General features: G+C 35.4%; 2 protein-coding genes across 2 annotated transcripts in view; both read right to left on the bottom strand.

Annotated features, from left to right (window-relative positions):
• Nucleotides 1–523: 523 nt before the first annotated feature.
• mettl2a (methyltransferase 2A, methylcytidine) lies at nucleotides 524–6,381 on the bottom strand. Its single transcript, XM_030142422.1, has 9 exons — nucleotides 6,227–6,381; nucleotides 5,842–5,930; nucleotides 3,845–4,101; nucleotides 3,497–3,546; nucleotides 3,357–3,417; nucleotides 3,122–3,261; nucleotides 2,918–3,024; nucleotides 1,154–1,219; nucleotides 524–1,058 (listed from the first exon to the last, which is right to left on the bottom strand). The coding sequence occupies exons 1-9, from the start codon at nucleotides 6,379–6,381 to the stop codon at nucleotides 907–909; spliced, it is 1,077 nt and encodes a 358-aa protein (XP_029998282.1). The 3' UTR covers nucleotides 524–906.
• A 3,858-nt stretch (nucleotides 6,382–10,239) lies between these two features.
• itgb3a (integrin beta 3a) overlaps nucleotides 10,240–19,874 on the bottom strand; it is a 36,228-nt gene continuing 26,593 nt past the window's right edge. The window contains exons 12-15 of the mRNA XM_030142131.1: nucleotides 16,704–16,804; nucleotides 16,300–16,419; nucleotides 15,820–15,986; nucleotides 10,240–11,223 (exon numbers count right to left, since the gene is read on the bottom strand). Coding sequence (XP_029997991.1) covers nucleotides 11,158–11,223; nucleotides 15,820–15,986; nucleotides 16,300–16,419; nucleotides 16,704–16,804 — 454 coding nt within the window. The 3' untranslated portion in view covers nucleotides 10,240–11,157. The remainder of the gene's footprint in view (nucleotides 11,224–15,819; nucleotides 15,987–16,299; nucleotides 16,420–16,703; nucleotides 16,805–19,874) is intronic.

Raw genomic sequence — 19,874 nt, 5'->3', positions numbered from 1 at the left:
TAAAACCTGCCCAACAAAGGGTCCAGGTTAAAAGGTCTAACCTGTGGGATGAGTTGGTGAAGTGCAAAAAATTACACAGAAGAACCTTATTTTAACCCAATTTTATCTCAAGTGGTTCAGACCAGTAAAATAATAGCAGAATAACCTAAAAGTAATGACAACAGTGATCTGTAAAGCATATGAATAAATAACCCCCCCCCCCCCACACACACACACACACACCAAATTTTTATCATTTGTTCCTTGTGCCAGTATCAACATTTCCTGGAATTTTCATCCAAATCCATCCATAACTTTTTGAGTTATCTTGCACACAGACAGACAAACTAATGCCAGCAAAAACATAACCTCCTTAGCGGAGGTAATAAGATAAAAAAATTTCAACTTGTTGAGGTTATTCACATTTTGTTTTTGCTAAAGGATAGTTTCTAAATGTAAAAAAAAAAATATTCATAATTTGGCTGGTCCGAGCTGCTTCAGATCAAATTGGACTGTATGTGGTCCCTGAACTATAATGAGTTTCCCATCCATGGTTTAGATGTTTATTCACTGTACACATACAAAAAAGGAATGAAGTTTTTTTTTTAAAAGTCATTGCATTTATTCCAAAAACAGATCATTAAAAACACCCTCTGGTAGAATAAAAATATTGAACCAGGTATAACCAGCCTTCTCTCAGAAAATGAGAAATAATCACTGTTGTAGCTGTGATTGCAGCAACATGAGGGATACAAGCAGTGAAATGAGTTTATCAATATTGTCAACTGATAGTGTAATACATCACTATCCAGTTGATTCCTTTATCACAATCACAACGGAGCTTCTCATTTTTATACAATCCACAATCACTTCGGTTTCAGCTCAGTTGTGATTAAAGGTCAGACCGGTCCAGTCTATTCTTCTGACTCAGCTCTGCGTCTCAGCCGGTTTGCGGTACTTGCACTGGATCCACACTCTGTACATGGTGAGCTGCTTCCCTCTGTTCACCTGCAGCCTCCTGTCTACGAGGTTCTGCACTTTTTCAAGTCCTGCTGCAGTGAACAACTCATGCAGCTCATCTGAAATAACAACACAAGAGGCACAGGGTCATTTTCATTCACTAAAACAAATGTACACAGTGATCATGGTTTTAGAAACTAAGAAGTCTTTTTACCTTGAGTGAAGAAATATACTCGTGTTCCATCACCACGAACGTAAAAGTTTTCTGACAAACACCTTCCTAAAATCAGGAAAGAGACAACATGTTCATAATTCTACAACAAAAAGACAGTTCCAGTATGTCGGAGGTGTTGAATATGGATCTTGAATCTGGCAAACATCAACTACAGATGCACCGATTGGAATCAGCTCAGAATGTCACAATGTTTTAATGAGCTGTTTATTAATTTTTGTTGCATATTCAGACAGACAGACAGACAGACAGATAGATTTACTTTATTAATCCCCAAGGGGGAATTCAAAATATGGTCACCGCTCAACAGAAACAGTCACAACCACAGCATCAATAAATACAAAGTGTAAATAGCTAAAAATAAGTTAGATTAAAAAGAAAAGTAGAATTAAAAAGACCAAGTGTGTGTTCTACCTAACACATAAAACATAGGACCCCTAAGTGTTCTGGAGCTTCTACCTCCTATACACCCCAAAAACAGCTACTCCTTCTCCCGTCTCCTCCCACCTATTGTGCCACGGAAGCAAAGAAATCGTAAAATAAAGGGACATTTTAAAGTATTTCTGCATTAACGTTGCCTCTAATATAGGACAAATTCAAACAAAAAAATCAGCAATGAGCAGTATTTTTTCATTCAGATATTAATGAATGGCCTAAAATGCTCGTTTAGGTATTTAGAATAAAGTTATAAAATTCTAACAAAGACGCAAATGTGTTGGATTGTAAGGTAATGCACCAAATACATCTGTATTAATGGCTAAGGGGATTTATGTGACCACCAGAGGGAGTACTGAGTCACTGAAAAAAACTAACTCTGCAGGGCCTTTGATTGCCCAAACTATCACAAAGTGATCAAATGGGATGAGAACCATTAAGAAACAACTTTTAGAGTCAAAAAAAAGAGATAAAAGCTAGAAGCACTGTTGTTGTTTTCACCACTGGACACAGTGAAAAGAATGGAGTTTGATGCTAAAATGGCAGCATTTCTTCTACATGGGTGAGTTTGATTATGAGGCTTATTAAGGTATAAAGTTATTATGGGATGTTATTATCTTTGCTAAATTGCTGTTTCTTGATCCGCGGTTCAGACTAAACTGTGACAGTTCTGACCTGGTTTGTTCGATTCCAAACAGATCTTTAGTGCTGCTTTTGACAACACAAACCATACAGAAAACAGAGGTGATTTGTGGTTTTACTGTGGCTGTTTTCTAACAGAGATATAATGTAAACTATCAGGTGATGCAGCATGTGAAGATTATAAGACACAAATGTTATTTTGGCCGACTGTGAATATGACCAACTATGAATTTTGCTATGTTTGAAGGACAAAACTTGAAGATACCAATAATACATGTGTGTAAACTATGAGCTTTATACTTTATTCAGTGAGTGATACAGTCTGTGGATTGATTCGTTGGTGGTTTTGATCCGACTTCCACCTGCTGTTGATAATCTGAAATATCAAAATGTCATATAACCTCTTTAACAGCCACTGTCATCCGTAATTGTCAAATTATCTGGTGATAACAAGGCTGATATCATGATATTGGTTCATACATCAGAGCTTCCAGTGCACAGTCCCTCAGGTTCTATTAAGAACGGTTAACTGTGATCAAAGCAGTGTTATTTAAATTAACCAAATTTATAAAGTTGCTCTGGAGTAACCTTATTGCCTTCACAAAAGCAGGCACACAGATAGTGGGCGTTTCTGTTTTAGAACATAAATTGGCCTTTATCCTAACTAACCTTTCTTGAATCGAAGCTGTGCCATGTCATAGCGTCCGTAGTCCCTGAGAAGCATCACTCCCCCGGGTTTCAGCAGCCGCGCTAATCTACTGATAGACCCCTGCATCCTGGGACGAAAGAGAAACTTTATAACCAGTGCAATGCTTAATGACTCACACTGAGTGAAAATCAAAGACAAGAAAAAAAGACAAAAGAAGTTTGTACTTGTTAGGATGCAATGCTGATAGCACAAAGATCAGCACTAGAACATCAAGGCTTCCATCTGGGATGGGGTAATTGGCTTCCACATCACTCAAATCGTGAACAAAGGCAAAGCAGCGCCCGGGGTCGTACTCTGGATTAGTCTGATGACAAGACGGCAATGTTAATTTCTCATCTAGTCCTCAACCCTGGAGATGAATACAGCTATCGAATCATTTCATTACTTCCACGACCTCACCTTGACCAACTCGACAGCGGTGTTGGAGAAATCACAGCAGTAAACAAAGAGTCCGGGGTCACTGTGAGAAGCAACGCAGCTGTTATAGATTGGAGTAGTGTTTCTCATGCAACGTCTCAACCTCATGTAGATGCACTTACTTGTTGGTTTTCAGAATTGGAAACACTGTGTTGCCCACACCACAACCAACCTGTCAGATGAAGATAATTTCATGTAACACTTATAAAATTTGGCATTAACATAAAGCACATATGCTGAAAAGAACTATACTTTTTGCTTAGTATTCATCTTGAAGTAAGGTTGAACTTATTTTACCTTTCCCTGAGCAGTTATACATAAAACATCTGACCACCTTCTGATGACAAAGGGCAACTGATAAAAACTTTCTACTCTTTAAGATAATAACTGACGTGCAGTATTTGCATCTACCATATGCATAATTCTGTTTCATTGCACTTCGGATCACATGCTGCACATTAACCGCTCACCTCCAGAATGCGATATGTTGCAGTGGAGCCAGGAAAGTTTCCATCACTGAGAGAAATAGGTTCCACTTCCTGGCTCTGTTCTTGATCCCCAGTACTGGCTGCTTCAGATTCTTCAAGATGGGATTCTTGTTTAAGGCTGAACTGTGGAGCAAGTTCTGGGAATTCTGTGAAGAGCCAGTGTCGATCTTTGAAGAAACGGTTCTCGTGGACTGTGTAGAAGTCATTCCAGTACTCATTTGCCCTGGTGTCGTATTCATCTGCAATGATCCAGTAATGGAGAAAAAGAATGGTTAAATGATAACCAGGGGTGCACGGATTGCAAAAATCTTGTCAATGCCAATATTGATGTTAATTTATGTTTATTCTATTTTGTGGTTAAATATCTGCTAAACAAAAAAACTTCAGTATATACATATGAAAATAGTTTGCAATTTGTCTTTGAGGCATTCATCACATTATCTTTGAATGCCCACAGATTCAGACATACAAATTTATGCAAAAACTCTCAACATAGTACGACAGATAAATATCTCCCAGCACTATCAGGCCAGGTCAGTTCAGTTCAGCAGTTTGCATATATGGAGGGGAGATATCATTCTCCATTCATCCTAATGCTCAACACACCTCAATCACACTCCATAACACAGTGAATTAAAGGTCCAAGAGCAGTGAAAAAATACCTATATTTGGTAACTATCTGCAAATATTGGCCGATATATCTATGTATCCTTATTGTAATACAGGTTAATACAAGCCAGAGAAGTTTAAGTCAACAAAAAAAAGAAATCATAAATAAAAGATTAGGTTGACCACAGTCAGTTTAGAGTGTATTTAGTCACTCGTCCTTGTGTTTTAACTGTCAGATTGTATAAATTGCAGGTTTTGTGTAACTCATGTAGCATTTTAGCTGGAAAAACAAGGTAAAAAATCTAAGGCATGTGGTTAAATGCAGCAAAGCCATTTGTGGGTCCTAAATTAAAACACCAGTATAGGAAATATATACAGGGTGGGGAAGCAAAATGTACAATATTTTGAGGCAGGGATTGAAAGACAGTGTATGACCAATTAGTTTATTGAAAGTCATGAGAATTTATTTGCCACAAAAAAACTGACATAATAGAAAATGTTTTTATTCTATGTGTCCTCCTTCTTTCTCAATAACTGCCTTCACACGCTTCCTGAAACTTGCGCAAGTGTTCCTCAAATATTCGGGTGACAACTTCTCCCATTCTTCTTTAATAGTATCTCTCAGACTTTCTCGTAATAGTTTTGCTCATAGTCATTCTCTTCTTTCCATTATAAACAGTCTTTATGGACACTCCAACTATTTTTGAAATCTCCTTTGGTGTGACGAGTGCATTCAGCAAATCACACACTCTTTGACGTTTGCTTTCCTGATTACTCATATGGGCAAAAGTTTCTGAAAAGGTATGGATAATAGTGTTAGGTATGATTATGACATCAATATATGTTTGGTTTCAAAACAATTGACGTAGTGCCTGCTGAGAAAAAACAACTAAATGTTCATTGTAAATTTTGCTTCCCCACCCTGTATATATATACATATATATATATATATATATATATATATATATATATGTATATATATGTATATATATATATATATATATATATATATATGTATATATATACATATATATATATATATATATATATGTATATATATATATACATATATATATATATATATATATATATATACATATATATATATATATACATATATATATATACATATATATATATATATACATATATATATATATATATATATATATATACATATATATATATATATATATATATATATATATATATATATATATATATAAGTATAACCCTAAATATACTGATATACTAGACACTGGATTCTCACAGGCCGTAACTACAGCTGTGTCATAGTTTTAATCTATTATTTACAGATAAATGTAAATAATTTTCTGCTAATGGTCATCTACAACATTCACAACACTAACCTTGTTTCTCTTGGGGCAGTGGTTGATTGTTTTCTAGGACTTTCTTTTTTGCAGCTGTTTCTTGTTCTTCGGTCCACTCCACATTGTCCCTGTTGGTTTAAGAATGCTGTTATCTGATGTAGATGATGTGGAAAATAAAACAAATACATGCTCTTATAACCAGACTGTAAATGAAGCTTAACGTTATTAGAATTTAACCTAATTTTGCGCCGCTATAGTTTAAGGACTGACAGAGAAGAGATAAATAGAGTAAGCAGATACATCAGTTAACAGTCACTAAAGGTAAAATTCAGAATAAGATGAGTTGCTGATCCAAATGTTGATCATTTGTCATTTACAGTGCCATTAACCCTGTCAAACTTTTCTTTTTCCTGCTGTTACCGACCATGCGTTATGCTGGAAAACCTGCCGCGGGTCTGTGAGGAAACGAGTCCCGAACTGAGGTCGTTTTTCGCCTCCGCTGGATGATGAATCAGGTAGAATCAGCTCTGTTTCCCTGCTGCCTCCATCCACTCCATCCACGGCATGGGGCGCCGCCATGTTGGAAATGACGCGGCGGAAGAGGGGGTTGCGCATGCAGACGTGAGGCGTTCAGGTACTGTGGGAAATATAGGCTAAAAAGTCTAACAAAGGTAGTAGAACAATGTAACATGCGTGAAAAAGGAAAATAAATAAATAAATAAATAAATAAATAAATAGATAAATAAATAAATAAATAAATTCATTAGACTTTCCGATTTACAATGTGCAGTGCTGATCAGAATGAGATGTCACAGCCCTGGCTTTGAAAAGTGGAAAAATAAAACAATAAAACAAATAAAACAAAAACAAAAAAACAAAAAAATAAAAAATAAATAAAATAATGATAATAAAAAATAAATAATAGTAATAATAATAAAAAAAAACCAAATAAAACAAATAAAACAACAGCGAGTGTTGTAGGTTGAACATAAAAGATGCAAAAATAGAAAATACTGTGTGACATATAAATATATAAAAAATGTATAGCATACGTGTTATATTATGTTCTTTTTGTTTGCTTTTTCAAAATTGTTGCCTTTTTCCTACTTTTACTTCCACATCAATCAATCAATCAATCAATCAAAATACAGGGGAACAGCTGGTCAGTTTTATTGTTATTTAAAAATCATTACCCTTAACCATGATGGATGCATCATAATCTTTGAAATCCCATCTTCTTCATTTCATCACCATGGTCTTAAAGTCTGCAACCAGATTAATAAATTCTATGACCAGATCCTCATTGAGAGTTTCCAGGGTTTTTTCATATACAAACAATTGGCAAATTTAGGGAATTTTCATAACATCATGTTCCTGAGGCAGTGATGACTACTAAATGTAATATTTTGCCTGTATTCCACTTCCTTTTCTGAATAGCTGGCAGTATTTGTAGCCGACACTAGAGGGAGACATACCACAGGTTTTTAAGAGTCAAGTCACTAAAGATTGAACTTTCATAGCCTAATAGTTAGACCACATTTAAAACAGTTGTCCACAGTCCTAAAAAGCCCATCAAAACACATTTTCACCTCTAGTTGGTTCAGCTAATTATAAAAAAATAAAGGTGCATTGTGTCATAGATGTCAAATATTTGTATACCATATTTCTGATTCATCTCAGAAAAAATGTGATGCATGACAATGTTGAGTTGGGCTTTAACAAATCCTTAAGAGGTGTTACACAATCTCCTTAAATCCAACAAAGAATATGATTTTACATGATGCTAACAAACACAGGCACAGAAACACACTGATTTTATGCATGTTATGTCAGACCAGCTTATTTTCTTTACATGGTTTTACTATATGGCCGAACATGCATTACAACAGGCTGTTCTAAAGGGATTAAACATTACAGTGATAGACAGGATTGCACATTCTAAGACGTGAGAGAACATGACTGCAAAGTACTGACTCATGCAATACATAAATGACAATTCCTGCTGAAATCATGACCCATTTCACAACTACAATCTAATTTTTTCCGCATATTATTCATATCCCACAGCTTTTTTTTTATTTATTTTTTTTTTAAATTTTTTTTTTTTTAAGATTGACCAATATTACAATTACAGATGTATTATTAGAGCTGTATTCTGAAAATGATGGCGATTGATTCCACTGAAAAACTGTTTACTGGTACTGTTTACTTCAGCTAAAAAAAAAAAAAGGTTTCTGGCCACCATGTTACTTCTGTTTTTTGACCAACGGTTGCCCACAGACTGTTGTGACACTGTACAATGCGGCAGTGTCACTGATTTGGAAATATAACTCTAGGGTGATGAGAAAATTTTAAACACTTAAAGCATCTGTATTAACTACTGCCAGCAGTTTTACAGATATCTTTTTTTTTTATCATTGTGGTCTGCTAGGAAATACTTTGATGGCCAGTGAAATTTTTTTTCAAGTGGCCACTAGGAGAATTTAATCAAGTCTGATCAAGTGTGAGTGCTGCTCTTACATCCTGCTCTAAATAAAACAATCTACCATAGCAGACAAGTAGGTTGGAATAAAGGAACACTATGTATTTGACATTAACTCACAACTTTTGGGATTTTCTTGCAAAAAAATGAAAAATATGGGTACCTTGTATCTTAATTACATTGTAGGTAAAGTTAAGAAAGTTAAGAGGGACTCAGAAAAGTGTTACAGCCATACCCCGTCTCCCCTGTAGTCTGAATATGACTGTCAAAACACTTAGTGTTAAGGGGATATTTTATTATGTTTCTGTCATAATCTGAAATTTTGTTTGAAATTTTGTTTGACATTTTGGGGGGGTGGCTGTGGTTCAGTTGGTAGAGCAGGTCATCCAATGACTGAAGGGTCGGCGGTTCGAATCCTGCCTCAGACTGTCTACAAGTCAAAGTGTCCTTGGGCAAGACACTGAATGCTAAATTGCTCCTAGTAGAGTCTGGCAGCACCTTGCACAGCAGCTGCCAACTAGTGTATGAGTGTGTGCGTGAATGGGTGAATGTGAGGCTTTGTGAAGTGCTTTGGGCACCATAAATGTGTGGAAAAGCCCTATATAAACTACCGATCGTTTACCATTTTCAGTTTAAGTCGAAACCCATTTCTGATCTACCTTCAATACAGACATATTAACAGGTGCTCTGCAGGAGAATATAAAATAATAAGAAGAATATCACATCAAAATCAAAACATTCAACAAGGACACACTTAATGTAAAGGAGTATTAGTAATGATGGTTTACGATCTAAATTTATATTAACACAACTGTAGATTTAATGTCAGAAGTTAAGTGAAATACTGTGAAACTGTTTAACAAGAGGAAACAGAAGACAACATCAACATCCTCAGGCTGGCATGAACAGGATGTGGCAGACCCAGTGTTCAAAATAGTTGGTGGTTATGGAGGTGGCAGTGGAACGCTTTCTGTGTGAACTCTGCCTGATGACAAATACCTTTCAGATCAACTTTCCATGAGTACGTTTCAGTTTTGCGATAAAACACCTTCTATTCCAAAGCCATCACAGCACTGAATGCGAATAGGAATTCATTTTACTCATTACATACAGACTTCTATTTATTACTATTTATTCACTATCACGCACTTGCACTGTCACTTTACTCAAATTGTTTATTGTTACTGTTTTTGTTTTATGTGGTTGCATTTTATTTGTCCATGGTTACTTTTATCATTTTATGTGATTGCACTTTAAGGTTGGCTTTTAATCTCGTTGTACTGCTGTGCAATGACAAATAAATAAATTCTGATCCTGATATGGCAGCTGTAGTCATGTCTATCAGTCGGAACATTTAAGAATTGCATAATAATTAATATGAAACTGCTTTTATTTCACAGGAAATTGTAGGTCATAGTTAAATGTCTGTGTTTTACATTCAAATCAAGACTATCTCCTGGGCTCTGAAACATTCATAAGGTTTTTTTTCGTCGATTTTGAACAGTTACTTTGGAAACTAATCTGCAGCTTAAATGATAATGTACATCCTCACTTCCTGCAGCTGTATGTGTGAGTGTATGATGAGTAATGTTCCTACTTTTAGTGCAGTGCCGCATCTAAATCTATTTTAATGTATCCCTCTCTGTTGTATATAATGAACTTCTAAAATGTGTGACAGGATGAAATATGTTCCATAATGAAATAACACAGGGGACATTTATGATCAAGATAAAACAAAACTATATTCTCACAGACTAAACACAGAAAGGGTTAAATGCATATTTCTATTGCAGACATGTTAGGCAATGTGAGGCCTAACAAACTTGTTCAGACTTAATAACTGATAAAACTGAAGAGCCAGGTGAAGCGAAAAAATGACAAGACACGGTGAAAGAGAACAGTATGAAGAATCAGTCAAGTGTTTGCTGTAAAAAACAACCTCATAGCACACAAAACTGAATCAATTCATGTTTAATGAAGTCTTATGTGTAACAAACTAGAGACAAATCCAGACATCTGTTAAACAACTGTGCAAAAAAAAGCAGCGTCCTGATAAAAGATCAGAACTATCAAACCAGACTACACAGAAAAACCCTCACACTTTAATCCGATGTACCTTACAGAGGTACCTAAAATGCAAAAGCAAGTTTTTTTTAATTAACATCTACATGTCTTTAGAGCGGGGCTGGAAGCTTGATGTGCAAGCAAATCTGCTCATGTACACAAAGACAATACAGTGTAAAAACAGAAACACCTTAAACGATAAGAACTCACTCATTTTTACACAATTTCACAAATTAGAACAGCTTTAAAAACACCCAAACACAAACACGTCATACTGCAGAATAAAGAACATGCTACAGGAAGATTTCCACATGTTTTCATCGTGGGCACCCATAAAAAAAAAAACTCTAGACACAAATATATACAGGAAAAGACAGTCTGTAAATGTCAAATCGTTTTTTTTTTTTACTGTCTTTATTGACTTACAGCTACTCCTGGTGATTTGATGTGGTACAAAATGTGCATAAAACAATAAAACAAAGTTGAAGCAACAAATATTGCAGTGGTAGAAAAGCCTCCCAACAAATGTGGCAGCAGCAGTTTCCCTCATTGTAAACCAGTTAATAAACTCTGAGTGCACAGTACTTACAGACCTCCACAGATCAGGAATTTGGCCAAAAAGAACAACTTTCAGTGACTTAACATTAAAAAGCTTTGGTCAGTATTTTTACAATACATACAAATGCTGCATCTTGTTTCTGCTCCGGCTACCTTTCAGCTTCAGTAGCCGTTACGTGACAGTGTTGAGGATCGTACATTACATTCCGTCTCTGTCTTAAGCCCTGAGATTTCCTCATTGTATTCGGCCTCTAGTTGCCTCTGTATGCTACATTTGTGAAGGTGGACGTGGCTCCTTTATACAGCGGGTTGTGAGCCTGCAATGAAAACAAAACAAGTTAATACAATTTAATTCAACCCCACATTAACCCTTTCATGCATGAATTATGAGAATGTTAATCAAGATTTTTTTCTTTATTCCTCTTTAGGCATTAAAAAAACAATGCAATTATTATTATTATTACTTTTTTTTTTTTTTAATTATTTTTTTTTATGAAGCTATTTTTCATGGAGTTGCAAAAATATCCATTAGGCTGGACACCGTGCGTTTCATTTTTGAAGCAACAAAATGTGCATTTATTGATGTACTGTGTGAAAACTATGAAATAAAAACATTTAATGCTGCTAATTTGATGTTTTCTCACATTATAACATACACTACAAACAAAAAGTTATGGATATTTTTAATTTTTGGGCTATTTTTTTCAGTTGGGATTCTTGCACAATGTTTTTTACTTTTTTGTGTGTGAACTGAATTGAAACGCATTTTTTAATGACCAGACATAGTTTTATTTACAAATGGCAAAAATGACAAAAAACAAAACAAAACAAAAAAACCCTTAAATTTTGGTTTGTAGTGTACTCTAATACTAGTCATTACTCACTTCATGGAGATAATATGCCAAAAAAACCCAACAACTTTTGTTGTTAATTACAGTCTAATAACAATAACAAGGAACTGATTTGCACTCAAACATGTTAGATCAGGGTTATCAAGAACAGCAAAGTTACAGTAATGTTTTCAGTGTCAGTGTATGGGATGGTGCATAAACGTCCAATGTGTTGGCTGACATGGAACTAAAACAACAAAATCCATGAATATACAAGAGAACAGCAGTAGAATGGCTGTCCACTGTAGTGACCACTGTGCATGAAAGGGTTAAAATACAGTGTTTTGGAATATAATTTGGACTTCCCCTTTAGGGAGCAGTCACATTCTGTTAGTGGTGGATTAAAAGTATTTAGATCAAGGATGTCAAACATATGACCCGTGGGCCAAAACTGGCCATCCAAAAGTTCCAGTCTGGCCCACGGCATGAATTACACTGAAGATATTAACAATCAAGGGCGTCAAACTTGTTTTATTTCAAGGGCCACATATGGCCAAATATGATCTCAAGTAAAATAATAACAACATTTTTACACTAAAACAAAGACAAAAATTTGGAGTTGTCATTATATCTAGGTTATTATTATAGTATTTTACTGGTCTGACCCACTTAAGATCAAAACAATGTGGTTTAATGTGAAAAAAGTTAAATTACATTATGAAAATGTTTACATGTATAAATTATCCTTTCACAATGAAATGTGTATAACCTGAACAAATATGAACACCCCGAAATGTCTTAAAGCTGCGTATGACTTTCATTACAAACTTTTCTTCGAATTTGTAAAACCCAAGTGATAACCAGCTGATCTCTCAGGTCAGCTGACCAGCTGCTCCCAAAATGAGGCTGAAGCTCAGAGGGGACCGGATGTTTTCTGTCGCAGCTCCAAAACTATGGAGCAAACACACATTAGACACGCCTCCTCACTGTCTAATTTTAAAACTCTTCTTAAAACCCACCTCTTCTCTTTGGCTTTTCATACCACGTAGGATGTTGATTTTATGTGTATGGATATTTTATCTGGGGTGGACAGTCTATTTATTTATTTATTATGTTTTATTGTGTTTTTATCTTAGTATTTTATCTTTTATGTTTATATTGCATTTATTTTACTGTACAGCACTTTGGAAACCTTTGCGTTTGTTTACATTTGTGCTTTATCAATAAAATGGATTGGATTGGATTTTTTTTTGCTAAAATTGCACTTATTTTTCTTAGGAAATTTCAGGTTGTATGTGATTGTTCAGGTTATTTGCATTTTCATATGTAATTTTACTTTTTTCACAATAAAATGAAGAGAAATTTGGATAATTACTTACAGGTTAGTTTGAGGCCAATATACAGTACTATTATTATTTTATTTTATTGGTCTGACCTACTTGAGATCATGTTGGGCTGTATGTGGCCCCTGAACTAAAATGATTTTGACTCCCCTGCTTTAGATCCTCTACTTTTAGAGTAACTTCACCCTGTTCTGAGTCTAACTCCCACAAACACCCACTGCGTGACTCTGCAAAATGCAAGAAGTCAGAAAGAGGCTGAGAAGGAGGTGAAAAGTGACTGAATGTGCATGTGGGGGATGTGAGACAGAACTAGTTCAGGGACATCCGTATAACTGAGAACCACAAGACACTTACGCAGAACCACATGAGGCATTGAAAAGACTAGTTTGAGTTTCTTTTCTTGTTCTACCACCTAATAAACGTCCACTTAAAATTCAACGTCCATTTACATGGACACTATATTTAGAGTATTTACTGGATGTTTTCTTGCTGTCACACAGTCCTTTCCTACAGAGAATTGAAGCCCTAAATAGATTTCCCCAACAAAAAGAGCAATTCTGCAGCTTGTGTTGCAGTGTCACTGTGGTGTTCTGGATATTATTTGCAGATTAACATCAACAAACAAATTAACCAATTGAGGCAATGTTCTATGGGATAAAATCGCCACTTTTTTGTGAGTCTGGAGGTTCAGAACAGAGACATAAAACGGCTTCAGTTCAACCCACTGGAAAATGAACAAGGACTGACAGAATGTGACTGAATCAAAGGTGGATGGACACCACCGATTAGATTTCATCATGCAGAGTTAACTAAACATAACTGCATATAGATTCTTGTAGATTTTTATGTGCTTCATCATCAACATTGATGCATTTTTTCACAAGTGAGTCCATATGATTCTGTTTGCTACAGTAGCTGACAAGGACTAAACACATTGCAACGGCCAAATGCATCTCACTGAGAGGAAAGAGCTGCAAGTATAGAAACAATGCAAATTCACAAACTCTAACACAAGTCTGAACGAGGGGCAAAAAGAGGAGCGTGGTGCAAATGAAAAAATGCACCACAAGACACAAAAACACATGCATAATCATCAAATGCTCTGCAAATAGAGAAACGATGCAAACCAACAAAACATCTGCAAACAAAAAAATGCTGCATAACCAGTCACTACAGTGGAGGTGCTCCAAACCTGTAGGGGGCGCTGTCAGTTTGCAGCTCAAAAACATGTTTTAGTGGTAGGATCACTTCAGGTAAAAAATACCAGTTCAGCACTGCAAATAGTCTTGAAAAATGCACTAAATGGAATATGGGAAAACAGCAAGAAATGTCTTAAATTGACTAAATTTAAGATTAAAATGAAATCATGGTGCAAATCCACACAATTGTGGACTCACCACACATAAATGCAAATAACTGAAATCTGGTTTTTAATGTAAATATTGTTTTTTTGTTTGTTTGTTTTTTTGTTTTTTTGATTCATCCATTTCATTATATATTGTTTTGTTGTATATTTTTTTTTATGTAAATGTGTATATAGCCTATAGAGTTTTATTACTTACTGCTATCATTATTATGTTTATATTGTTTGTCTTTTGCACCATCTTTATGCATACACATTTTTTTCTTGCTTTTTATTCTGTTGCTACCTTGACCAGTGAATTTCCCCATTGTGGGATCAATAAAGTCTCATCTAATCATTATGTAGGTAAAATGTTTAGGTAAATGTCATGGTTTGGTCCCTCTCACTGACACTGAATTATTATATATAACATTATATTATTAATAATAAAGCATCATTGTTGTTGCAGAATGTTGCTGTTGTTTTTGCAGCAGGTGGAGCTTTTCTGAAGTACCTTATGTGCAGCTTTATTTACAGGGGCACTAAATAATCACATGATTAACCATTAAAGTTCAGTCCAGCTCCTATGTAATCTTGATTTCTTGTCAGATATTGGATTATTTGAACACTTACTGAAATAGAGTGAGCTGTTAACATCTCATAGACCAGCTCCATGTTGCTTTTAGTAATATGCAGAGGTCAAAACCACCGGAAAGTGGTGGTTTAATAAACTATGTGCTGTGTTTTTAAAGCATGTTTCATTATCCATTGTGTGAACTCTTCATACAAGCTGTAAAATTAATGTAATAGAGTAAAAATTCTGGGGAAATCTTCTTCCCACCCCTTTTCAGGCATGTAAATGCAACTATTGTGCTGTTTTTCTATCTAAGATTGTTATGATTGTTGATATCTGTATTATTACCTCTGCCAAGGTGGTTATGTGTTTGTCTGTGTTGGTTTGTCTGTCTGTCTGTCTGTCTGTGTGCAACATAACTCAAAAAGTTATGGACGGATTTGGATGAAAATTTCAGGAAATGTTGATACTGGCACAAGGAACAAATGATTAAATTTTGGTGGTGATCGGGGGGCGGGGGGGCACTGATCTGCCTTGGCGGAGGTCTGCGCTCTCTGAGTGCTTCTAGTTTTGCATGTTTTGCTTGTTCGCAAATGTGTTAAATTTCATTGCATATTTGGAATAAATCACTAAAATAAATCAAAATCAAAAAGTCCCATATTTGCATCTAGAGTCGAAGAATAAAGTACATTAAAATAGAAATACTCATGTAACGCAGCTCAAAAGTAAAAGGTATTTCAGTAGAAGTACTTACTATCAGTTCAGTATTCTAATACTAATCTCTGCAAAAAGCTGCACACATTGTAATTATGACCATTTCTTACCGTATCCCATTTGGCTTTGGCTCTCTCCTCCTCAAACTTGGCATACTCTCTGCGATCGTGGATGGTGACCAGCAGCTTCCAGATAAGGAGCCCAATCAGCCCCAGTAACAGAATGGCCCCAGCCACCGCCAAGAGCACCACCAAGATGTCAGGACCCTCAGGACACACTGGGAGAAGGAAGACAGACAGGAAGACAGACAGGAAGACAGACAGACAGACAGACAGGAAGACAGACAGACAGACAGACAGACAGACAGACAGACAGACAGGAGGATGGTGATAAATAAACCGATTCTATAATGTGGCGGAGTGGAGCTGTGGTTAACCGGCTGATGATGAGCTTTCGAACATAAAGGTGCCCCCCAGTTCACACAGTGTCCTCTCTGAAAGAACAAACCAGCCCGGCCTGATAATAAATGATGGTACACTGCTCTCTGGTGAATTAATAGTCCTCTTCATGCACATAAACTCTTGCAGTACCTGGCTCTTTCACCACTTCCAGGATGGAGTTTCCACTTTCATCTTCATAATACTGGAAGTGCTGCACACAGTCATTTTCATCTTTGTACGTGCAGTTCACTGCGTTTTTGCCTTTGAAACCTGTGGGATGAAAACAGAAGAAGAAATAAAATAATGTCATTTTTTGTTTTGTACAGTTGTTCTTTGTCTTGTTATCTATTCTTGTATTTTGTTTTTTATTTATTCTTCTGTACAGCACTTTGGTCCGCTGCAGTTGTTTTAAAGTACTTTACAAATAAAGTTGGATTAGATTGGATCATTTATACCAGAAAATACACTTTCACTACAATGCAATGCAATGCAAGCATTTCTTTTACAAACCACAATCAAAGTATAATGAGAAAAAGAAAAAAAAAACCTCATACCCACTGCATCCACTGGTCGGATTTCATCTCTGCAGATTCTATTACAGCTGTTGTCTTTGGTGTATTGTCCTCTCTTGTAGTGCTGACACTCCACACATTGTCTGCAAACAGAGTCCCACGTGTTGTTATTGTATATAATGTAAATGTATGTGGTTAATTTTATGATGACTTGCACGAGGTGGGAAAAAAAAAAGAAATTTAAGACTATTTCAAAAGGGTCTTTGGGTGACAAGCATGAACTGACGATGAAAAATACATGTATATATTAAATATATTTATATATGACATTTATATAAACTAATATAGTTTGTGGATTGTATAAAAACATAATCATATACAGAATAAATTGAATAGAAGTTTTATATAATTATAAATAGGAGATTGTATATTGTATTTCTATTGGTTTATACTGTATTTAGCACATATTGAGTAGATTATAATATATAGGATTGTCATATTGATTGATTTAAACATATATACATACTGTATTAATACAAGTTCATATAGTTAATAATAACAATGAGGGTTGTTTGTTTATGGATAATGTTGTATTGATAAATATGCTGTAATTATTGAAGAAAATTGTTGAACTGTTGTCTGTTTGTATGACTGTACTGCCATGATAATATTGTTGTGCATAATTCAGTTACTGCATCATGTATTAGTTGTGGGTTGAATGCTAAATTAAGAAAAATTTATTGTTGGATTCATGTATTAAGTTATTGATAACGGTATAAAAGCACATGAGGGGTTGGACTAAATAAGTTTATACTTCTTCCTACTCCTTTTCAACCATGCAAGTTCAGACACGTACTTGAAGATAGATTCTGTTTATTTAAATGTTATTTTCTTTTTGTCTTATTTTGCTTTGTTTTGTTTTATTTTGTTTCTTTGCATGTTCGAAATGAATAAATAAATAAATAGCTTGTGTATTGGAATGACTATGTTTTTGCTTCAGCCTACTCCTTTTCAAACATATTGTGAAAATTATATACAATTATGTATTTATTTATTGTTCTAAATGTTCAAAAATTAAATTAATTCATTCATTTATTTAAGAAATAAAATGATACCTATTTCTTTTTTAGTTTTTGACATCCATATAGCCACTGCCTTTACTGAATGACTCAGTCTGTATTGAAGTGACAGCCAGTCTTAAAATAATCCAAGCTCCAGAAATGTAGTTTAGGTGCTGGAGGTAATAACGACAGAAGGGTCTTTGTCCAGGTAATGGTTTTCCCCCTTCTTTTCAGCAATGTTGGAAATTGCTCTAAGATCCTCTCCACGTCGGAAGCTTCAACTTTGGTGACTGCTATCAAATGAAATTCTGTAATGTCACTTTTAAAGCTGTGATGCTGTGGACTGGAAAGATCCGTCTCCCCAGGGCAGAGCTGTCAGGTTATGTCTGAGTTGATTACTTGTGTTACAAAATGAGAGGAAAACTGGACAGTACATGACACAATATGGACACCTCACCTTATTAATTTCATGAATGATAAGGTACTGTATGTCAATGAGGTCATCTTTTATTAATGAAAAATGGCATTTATTCACAACATCTATGTGGACGTCCGATGAAGGAGTAATACTAAGCCGAGAGCTGATTTTGAACTTATAAATAATGAATTTTCTTAGATTTATTTTCCTCTTTATTGACAGTTTCAGCTAATTTTGGCTCAACTTTCCTTGGTTTGGCTCATTTTTGGCACCAGTACGCTGTATTTCCACTGCAGGTATTGTCCTCCCTTAGTTTGGCCGGTTGTCATCATCTTAAGCGCAACCTCATGACACTATTTGAAAGGGGTCATATTTTGATAAACCCACTTTTATTAGTCTTTGGTACATTTATTTGTGTATCTGGACACTAATACTTAAAAAAGTTTGAATTTGAACCCTCCAGGTGCTGCAAAGCTATCTTTATATTCATTTTAGCAAACAGCGAGGGGATTTCTACAACCTGTTTTAATTCCTGCTTAATTTGTTATGTTTTATAACTCGTGATGTCGTGACATTTGCACATATGAGGTTAAGACTTCCGACAAACATTTCTCCGAGTACGCCATAATTGTTTGTCAGCAGCAGTGGTTGTAGTAAAAACTGAAAATATGTCCAAACTTCTAGCCGATTACCAAAAATGTTCAGTTGTTGGTTGTATTAACGAACACAAGTGGCTGAATGGGACAGAGCAGCACAGTCAACAACCCGGAGAGGGTGGGCCATGAAGTGGCTCATGCACATTTAAAGGGCCAGCGCTCCAGAAAAACTTTCTCCTGTCATTATTCAGAAATAGGATTGAAGATGGACCTGTGGAGTTGAATTAATGAAGAATTCAGACCCAAGCATAGCATTTACAGTTTATATCAGTGTTTTTCAACCTTGGGGTCGGGACCCCACATGGAGTCGCCTGGAATTCAAATCGGGTCGCCTGAAATTTCTAGTAATTGATTAAAAAAAATAAATTACAAATAAAAAATATGTTGTAATGATTCAATATATATGTCATTATAATTAAAACACCACACACTTTTCCATATAAAATTTAAAAAAGGTGCATTGTATACATTATATAGCCTAAATGTTGTCTAAAATTAATGTTTATTTGCAACATAGTATAACAAACTATTACATGATCAAAAACAAATTAATTTTATCAAAAAAATTGTCTCCGTTTTGAATGTCTGGGGTCACTATTAATTTGTAATGCTAAAATGGGGTCATGAGCCAAAAAAGGTTGGGAACCACTGGTTTATATAGACCACAGGGAAATGTTTTAAAATGCATAATTCCATTTGAAAAAGCAAAATATCCCTCCTTTAGGATATTTTTCAGGTGAGAATAGAGTTGTTCAGACTATAAATTTGTGATTGATCAGTCAGGATAGAGCCGACTAGAAACCCTCCCCATTGTTTGTGAAAATTTCCTGCTATCTTGGCTTGGCGTCCCACATTACCACATGATGATACACTTATCTTTCGACGCAGTAATGATTCTACATTGAGCAGTCTGTGATCTGAACGATTGCTAAAGTATTTACTGTCAATTTAGGTCAACGGGAACCTCAGCGAAGGTGATTCTAGAAATGGTGTCTGATGGTAGCTGGTGGTCCTTGCTCTGACAAAGGAGAAATGCCAAAAATGCTACTAATAATGACTGTCACTCTGCAGGGGTGAT

This window comes from Sphaeramia orbicularis, chromosome 8, assembly GCF_902148855.1.
Source record: "Sphaeramia orbicularis chromosome 8, fSphaOr1.1, whole genome shotgun sequence".
In the NCBI taxonomy this organism is placed as follows: Eukaryota; Metazoa; Chordata; class Actinopteri; order Kurtiformes; family Apogonidae; genus Sphaeramia; species Sphaeramia orbicularis.
This window is presented reverse-complemented; position numbering and strand designations above follow the sequence as displayed.

Excerpts from the sequence above, each read along its gene's own strand:
- mettl2a (XM_030142422.1), bottom strand. The coding sequence starts at position 6,381 with ATGGCGGCGCCCCATGCCGTGGATGGAGTGGATGGAGGCAGCAGGGAA. Across the intron at positions 3,547-3,844 it reads CAACATATCGCATTCTGGAG|GTTGGTTGTGGTGTGGGCAA; the intron begins GTGAGCGGTTAA and ends TTCATCTGACAG. Across the intron at positions 1,220-2,917 it reads ACAGCTTCGATTCAAGAAAG|GAAGGTGTTTGTCAGAAAAC; the intron begins GTTAGTTAGGAT and ends TCCTGATTTTAG.